Source organism: Sinocyclocheilus rhinocerous, unplaced genomic scaffold (assembly GCF_001515625.1).
Source record: "Sinocyclocheilus rhinocerous isolate Xijiao unplaced genomic scaffold, SAMN03320098_v1.1 scaffold504, whole genome shotgun sequence".
In the NCBI taxonomy this organism is placed as follows: domain Eukaryota; kingdom Metazoa; phylum Chordata; class Actinopteri; order Cypriniformes; family Cyprinidae; genus Sinocyclocheilus; species Sinocyclocheilus rhinocerous.
In genome coordinates, this window is record NW_015645076.1 from 2,604,861 (window position 1) to 2,612,708 (window position 7,848).

A 7,848-nucleotide genomic window follows, 5' to 3' on the forward strand; every position below is an offset into this window, starting at 1 on the left:
AAGTTTAACCCTTTAACGCGTACGATCACACCGGTGTGATTAGAACGTTCAGTGCATCACGTGATCAACTGCTGAATTCAAATATGCTTTCGCGCTTTTGCTGGCGTGGAGTCAGAACGTACATGATGAGCACTTGTCACATACGCCTCTCAAGTCGTATTTACAAGTGGGAAATTCAGAAATTATTTTGATACCATAGTTTAGAGTTGGGCGGGTCATAATCTTTAAACATGGTGGAGGGGACAACCATTGCTGCTGTCAATGCTGTTCTCACAACAACTACACCTTACCCTCTTTTTGTCCATTCTACCCCACCCCATATCCAAAAAAATCACATTACAAAAGCAATTGAAATAACTATTTCTGAACAGTTATAAAGCATTTTACTTGGCCAGCTGGAGAAAAATTGTGCATTTTTCCAGATTATAATCAAAGCTATATACACTCTGATAATGACAACAGCCTGAGGTGCATCATTTTGCATTGTCAGAAGTTGTAACAAATCTCATTAAAGCAAAGCATTGAAAAAAGACACCAGGTCTGATACACAAAGAAAGCAGTGCACAAAAGCCATATTTTAAAATATACACTTATTTATATATATAAAATCATAGGTTATACTGGAAAATACTGTTGTGTCCCTTTAAGTTTTTTTGTTTGTAAATAAAAAAAAATCCATCATGGAATTGGTGTAGCAACAAACAAACAATAAAAGTGTGGCAAGAAAGTCTAGAGACTTGTCAGCAGGCGCTACAGATTCCTCATTGGAGCGATTACAATTTGACATGAGCTGCACTTGAGTGCGAGGATTAATTTTAGAGTTTTTCTGGTCCACTCATTGGTGGTGAAGCAGTTCAGAAAGCGTAATTTTCAGGAAAGGACGGCCCCACTAAGCACTGGTCCCTGACATCTCCTGGATACGGGACACCGTTAGTCTCATCAAAATGTGAGAGCGGAACAGTGTCGTCCTCGGGAACCTGCAGCCCATCGGGGTCTGCTTTCAGACTGGGCCTCTGGTTATCAGGGAATGCCATGGAGAAGAGCGCATCGGGATCACACACAAACTTATACACGTATCGCTCTCCAGCAACCTGCGTATGAGCAAGAGAAAGAGACATGTCTTAGGAAAACGTACTAGAGATAAGATATGTTTTGACGGGGCGTATTTGACTAACTACAGTTAATGAGGGAACTGCAATCTATTAATTAAGGGATTGAAAGAAGAAAAATGACATTGGAACGGGAACGTGCCTTTACCTTCTGCATGATGCCCTTCTCATAGTAGTAGCGCAGCGAGCGGCTCAGTTTGTCATAATTCATTGCAGGCCTGTTCTTCTGGATGCCCCAACGGCGAGCAACCTTTTGAAAATGGGTGCGTTAATTCTGCTTGTTGGCTAAATAAATGGGCTATAAAGCCATTTGCTTTCATAACACACTGACCTCCTCTGGTTCAATGAGTTTAAACTCCAGCCCACGGCCAGTCCAAGCAATGAAGTGGCTGTTGGATGGGTCGTCCAGCAGAGTGACCAGGAACTGCCAGAGTTGCAGAGACCCCCTTCGTTGATACGGAGGACCCTCCCGGAAAACTCCACCCTCCTGCTTTAGCTTTCCCTCCAGGCGGTCTGGCACTACACACGCATCGTCATAATACATGTGGGATTCTCCATCATACCCAAAACCTGCAATTGGCAGCCAGGGGGGGAAAAAAAACATGGATTTAATATGGACATAAGACTAATCAAAAGCTGTTTCTTAATAAATCATCTGCACCTCAAGGAAGTAGTAGATGAAACTAAACTGACAAAAGTCTTACCCTCACTGTTGGCACCATAGAAGTTTGCTGATTTGCCAAAAGATGACTGGCAGTTCTGTACTTCTGCAAGACAATTGAGAAATTGATAAAGTTAGATTAAAATAATAAATTAAAGAATACAATATAATATAAACTAAAGTTTTGGAGTTCAAGCTCATCAGATTTTTTAAAAATATAAAATCACATTAAAAGTAATTAAAAAAAAACTATACAATATAAAGTTTGGGAGTAAAAAATATATAAAAAAAAAATAAAGTCAGAAATTTTATGTTTATCAGATTTTCGTTGTCTCACTAATGGTACGGTCACGTACACTGTTGTCTGTTGAATTTTCGCACTCAATAAGAGTTACTTCAATAGGAATTTGCACTGGAATTTCACTTGAGTGCAAACGATTGGTTGCACGAATTCATCATGTTGACCAACAGAAAGTTGACAGTGTGAGCTGTGCTCTACATGTCGCTACACTATTGGCCTTTTGCCTGTGAAATTTCACCATTATGATAGTCTTACAGCCAACAGTACTTATTTTAAAGCAGCTCTCTGAGAGATGTACACCTACCTGAGTCAAAGCCGAAGTCTCTGGGCTCCTGTTTGATTGACATTTGGTGGAACAACGGTGCACGGGGAGGTCCCATATTTTGCACACCCTGTTCATTGTAACAGGGATCCACCATTTCCTTTTTGAATCCCTGAGGAGGCATTGGCACCAACGGCTCTGACATCTGGCGCTGATACGGGGGGCGACTGTGTCGGGGAAAATGACCACGGGCCTGCGGGGGGTAAGGTGTCTGACAGCGGCCATCGGACTGAGGGAATGGGAGACAGGGCTCGGAAAGCTGCCGATGGAACCTAATGAAAAAGCAAGGCAAAATATGAGAAATTATGTGAGAAGGCATTATTCACAACACCATGGGCAACTGAGATCATGATGAGTTTCACGTCAAAGGGACGTCTGGTGTTAAAGCTCTTTTTTCCATTAGTTAGACTTGAATGGAATAAATATAGAACTGCTGTCCAGGTCAGTGTGGCATCTTTAACAAGATAATACCCAATGAAAGGCTCAACCTCAGCTGATTACAGGCACTTTCAACAGGCACGAGCGGCTTAAGCAAGAGGTAAAGATAGAAATGAGGTTAGAAAATGATCACCGTGACCCAAAAAGTGATTACGAAGAGCCGGAAACAAAAACATCCTAATAGTACAAAGCTATTTTTTCTAAGCTGCCATATATTCATACCTGTGGTCTGTGCTGTAGGAGGCATCTGGGTGATTGACAGGTGGGCAGGGCACAGCAAAAGGTGGACTCTGACTGTGGAGTGGAGTCTGTGCTCTCTGATGTGGTGGTGTGGAGCTGTGGTTGGGACCAGGCAATAGTGGCGGTCCTTGTGTCTGAGTTTGGACTGGTGGCATCACTCTTTTTTGCACAGGGTGTGTTGCTGCGCTGGTGGAGGAGCCAAAGGGTGATGCCGGTGTAGAAGGAGGAGTGAGTGGCTTGTTAAAAGTAAATGGCTTCCTGTCGAAGGCACTAAAATTGAATGACAAAATAGAAATAAATATGATTCAGTGAGATGGAGTGAGAGAAATAGGGAGAAGGGAAAGGATAAGGAAATATATAGGTACCTGTAGCTATATAGGCACTTTTCTCCATATGGAGACAGTCGCTGCTCTTGTCCACACGGGGAAAACTCTCGGCTTGGGCTCGGTTCCCGCTTTACTTTAGTTTGAGGGAGTCCATGGAACATCACTAGAGTGAAAAAAAAAATGTGTGAAATTTCAAAGTCTCACAAATACCCAACAAAAATAGTTATTTAACTTGGAACCTACACTACTGGTCAAAAGTTTGATATAATTATGCTCACTAGTGATTCATTTATTTGATAAAAATACAGTAAAAACAGTAATATATTTGAAATATTACAATTTGAGAAAAGAACTGTTTTCTACTTTAATAATTTAAAATGTGATTTAATTCTGTCATTGAATTTAGAGTCCGTTTTTGCCGCTTAATATTTTTGTGTTTTCAACATTGATAAATGTTTCTTGAGCACCAAATCAGCTTATTAGAATGATTTCTGAAGGGTCATGTGACACATTGCAGTAATGGCTGTTAAAAATTCATCTTTGTCATCACACTTTAAATTACAAAAATGTATTAATAAAAAATTAATAAATTACATTTAAAAAAAATATATTAAATAGAAAACAGTTATTTTAAATTGCAATATTTAATATTTTACTAAATTAAAAAAAAAAAACAATAAATGCAGCTTCGGGGAGCATTAAAGACTTCTTTCAAAAACATTTAAAAAATCGTAATTGTTTCAAACTTTTGATCGGTAGTATAGCCTAGCATCATCTGGTGTCAGGTGTTTGAGGAATATGTAGTACTGGACTACTAGAACTACTCAGTTTTAAAGGTGGAGTGGAAAAAAGACCTTTCCCTCTAGAAAAGGAGGCTGCAAGTTAGAACTCACAGACTATCCTGTGATTCCTATGGAAAAAGGGCCCCACTCCCCAGCTGTGGTGAAAGAGGGGCCTGTGAGAGCTACAGGCACGATGCCAGATAAGGGGAATTGTGCCAGACAAACACACACCCTCTCACACACAATTTCTATGCAAACACATCTATGTGCATTCACCTTCAACAATAAACACCATTGACACCATAGAAAATGCACACAATCAGACTTATTCAGAGCCAAATGGGAAGAAAAACTAACAAGGGAAACAGCCAGAGCACTGTTCACCAGCACATAATAACCAGAGTGTGTGTGCACCGAGGATCCAGCCCCATTAAAATGTCACCAAGCTGGAGGCTGCCGTGAGTTACAGCACCGCAGCGGCAGACTGGGCCTCACATGTGCACACACACACACTTTATAGAAATCCCTAGGAATCGGGTTTGGCACAAAAACTTTTGGAATGAGGAGTTTTGAGATTCATTTAATTGATTTTCTTGGTTTCAAGGAGGAAGGTGCCAGGATTGCTGCTCAAATTCAAAGTCAGTTTCTATAATTAATAAAGGCAAGCTCTATAGGCTATTCTGCATGAATATTCAAAGAGCACTCACAGTTAACCGACTGGAAATCTGGAACAAACTGTTCGTCATCAGGTACCTGGGCTGCACATGGAGAGGGGAAACAAAATGATTGAATTATTTATAAAAATAAATTAAAAAGTTTAAAGTGAATATAAATATTTAAAGTGAATATAAATAATGTATATATTTATATACAGTGTTGGGGAGTAACTAGTTACATGTAACGGCGTTACGTAATTTAATTACAGCCGTAATGTTTGTCCCATTTGAATGGGGCCCCAGAGATCAACAACGGGATGATGCATTAACAACCAAGTTGTGTTTCAACAGTAGTTATGAAATGTATTCCATAACCATGACTATTCTAGCGCTTTGGACTGTTGTCGTACCTTCTGCTATCCAAATCTCTTGTAGCTGGCTCAGATCTTGAAAGAGCTCTGTGGGACACAAAGATTGATTTGTGAATAAACAGCATGATTTGTTTGGGCCCCGAGTTAAATTATGTGCTTTAGAGGGATCTAGATGGATTGATTGCATATTCATTTGTTTACCCTCTGTATCCTGTGCCAACTCAGTGTCAACAAACTTCCTTTTTCGGTCATTGAATGGTCTGCAAGACGGTTCCTGCATGTGCGACTTCTGTGTAAAAAAAAAAAAAAAAAAAAAAAAGAGACCAAGATCAAATAATGAAAGTTTGAACAAGTGATCAATGTTCACAGCCATCCAGTTTGGACGGATATGCTGTAGTAAAACATTTGAAAGCGAACAACAGTCACAAAAGTGAAGAAAAGAAGAAAATGAGGCATGACAAGTTGAAGCAGAGACTTACTCTGGGGGGCACAATGAAAGGGACCTGCTGATCGTAAAACCCATCCATGTCACTTGCTTCTCACTGCGGCCTAAGGAGCTGCAGCAGCAGGGAAAACGGGAATAAACAGGGATAAAGGGGGGGTGATATTGTCGCCTGTCGGAGGAAGAGATGAGAAAAGTGGCACTTAGAGAAAGACACACACTCTGTCAGGATCTGATGCAGCTGTCAGTGAATGTCCCCGGGTCCTGACAGTCCAGGACCAACTGTCCCTTTGATCTGTGAAAACTTCAGCTAGCCTGTTTGTTTGTGTAACACTCACGCTCAGCTCAGATGAAGTGTGCTGCATTAGTGCAGGACACTTACACTCGCTCACCCTCTCCTTCTCTCTCACACACAAACCATTTAAGGCTCATGGTACAGATGGGGGTCCTTACATAACCATACAGAGCCATCTGTTGCCCATGAGACTACCCAAGCCTCCTTACTAAGAGTCTAAATTAAAAAAAAAAACAATAATATAGAAAATAAATAAATAAAGCAGCTTCATCTCTTAAAACAAATAAGGTTCAGAGAAAGACTGGAATAAAATAACGAAGCTTAAGCTATTCATCACGCTTCATCACACACGTGTGTTTATTTTCCCTGACGCAAGTGTTCAGGCCATAAAATCGTATTACAGCTGCGAGGCCAAGAAACACCTCACAGCCAACACCGCCTAACCTCTCTGGACCAACAACTAATTAAACATCCATCGCTTAACATTATTGCTTCCTGAAGCTTATCAGGCCTTTATAAAACAAGAGGAACGTACGTCTGCACATTTCACGCTGAAAATGAAGAGTTTGTGCTTTTAAAGATTTTATTGGCGATAATAAAGGCTGCCAGCGGAAACTATAGCTATTAAATAAGTAAATCGAGATTATAGCATTACAACAGCGAGTTAACAGGTATAAGAATGAGTTCAAGAAGTTCAATCCCTTCCCCCCCGCGCGCTCCCCTCCCTTTTCCTCTACGCTTGTTGTTCTCAATGAAGTGAAATTGGATACTCCGTGCGCGCGACCCCGAAAAAACCTCAGTCGTTCCATTCATAAAAATACCAAACGCGCGAGGAGCACTTCATTAACCCGCATATAGATTTTGCAGAGCTCAAACTGCGATTATGACTGAGTTCAAAAAAGCTTTATAAAGTACTGAGAAAACAAACAGCGGCGAAATGTTTGCCAAATATGCCCACAAAGAAAATGGCGTGCGAGCCAGCTAAACTAAACGCTGCATTTAAAGTAAACACAACTTTATAAAAATTAAAGCAAAATATTAAACTTGCATCGGGGTATAATTAAACAATACAAAACTAGAGCAGCGTGCAGAAAATACTCACCCAACGGTGATTAAATCCTTTGCTTGTATAAAAAGAGTGATTTGATAAATCCCAGAGAAAAACCGTCTGCGTTTGCGATCTGTAATGGGTAACCCTCTCACCCTCAGCTTGACGCGACTGAAATTTTCTTAATGGGATCGCCTGCTTTACCGAGAGCATCGGCTTAACATTGTAGCTCACGCTCATTGGTTAGTTCCCCACGTCATTCAAGTGATTGACCAATGGCTGTCTCTATATTACCTACGCCATCATGAGGCTGCAGTCAGCCAATCAGAGCAGGTCTCTCTCCTGTTTTTATGAATGGCTGGGTTTCATTCAACAGCCAGATGTTTCTCCACCGCAAAGAGACTTTTAAAGGGCCAGAAGCGAGTGAATGACCAACTGGGGCTCTCAACTTGCGAAGTAATTTCTGAATATCATTTTTTTAGTAATAAATAAAGGCTGTGAGTTTAGGCTATACATAAAGTACAAACCCCAGATTAAAAAAACGTACTAATTCTTTGTTTGATAGTGTCCATACTTAAAAAAAAAACCCACTTAATAAAATAAATAGATAATATGAAAAAGCTCAGAGAAAATGTTTACAGTGGAGTCTAGCTATTGCATTTTTGGTGTGAATATTGACTGGGCTTTGGAAACCACTGACCTCTATTTTGGGTGACAGAAGAGTGGACGTGTCACTGTGGACAATGACTGGAATCCTCTGTGATAATCTCATTCTGGCCAATGAAAAAGTTCCTCACAACATCTCTGTTTTTGCTCACTCTTTAAAGCCAATTCACAGATTACTTATATTCACACAA

At 40.4% G+C, this 7,848-nt stretch overlaps 1 protein-coding gene across 2 annotated transcripts; it reads right to left on the reverse strand.

Moving 5' to 3' along the window:
- Nucleotides 1-660: 660 nt before the first annotated feature.
- On the reverse strand, nt 661-7,231 carry LOC107705619 (ETS translocation variant 5-like). 2 transcript variants are annotated; one of them, XM_016509004.1, is made up of 12 exons: nt 7,046-7,231; nt 5,686-5,820; nt 5,408-5,495; nt 5,246-5,293; nt 4,887-4,937; nt 3,437-3,560; nt 3,054-3,341; nt 2,376-2,665; nt 1,814-1,876; nt 1,441-1,679; nt 1,258-1,359; nt 661-1,091 (listed from the first exon to the last, which is right to left on the reverse strand). In XM_016509004.1, exons 2-12 carry the CDS (start codon nt 5,731-5,733, stop codon nt 855-857), a joined length of 1,578 nt encoding a protein of 525 aa, XP_016364490.1. In that variant the 5' UTR covers nt 5,734-5,820; nt 7,046-7,231; the 3' UTR covers nt 661-854. The 2 variants fall into 2 exon arrangements, with proteins under 2 accessions (XP_016364490.1, XP_016364488.1); XM_016509002.1 differs by having other exon boundaries at nt 1,252-1,359.
- Nucleotides 7,232-7,848: the final 617 nt, after the last annotated feature.

Bases quoted from the DNA above. Each gene is read 5' to 3' on its own strand.
- LOC107705619 (XM_016509002.1), bottom strand. From the start codon at position 5,733: ATGGATGGGTTTTACGATCAGCAGGTCCCTTTCATTGTGCCCCCCAGA. The intron at 5,496-5,685 runs GTAAGTCTCTGC...TTTTTTACACAG, and splicing joins CTTTCATTGTGCCCCCCAGA to AAGTCGCACATGCAGGAACC. The intron at 1,360-1,440 runs GTCAGTGTGTTA...CATTTTCAAAAG, and splicing joins AACTCATTGAACCAGAGGAG to GTTGCTCGCCGTTGGGGCAT.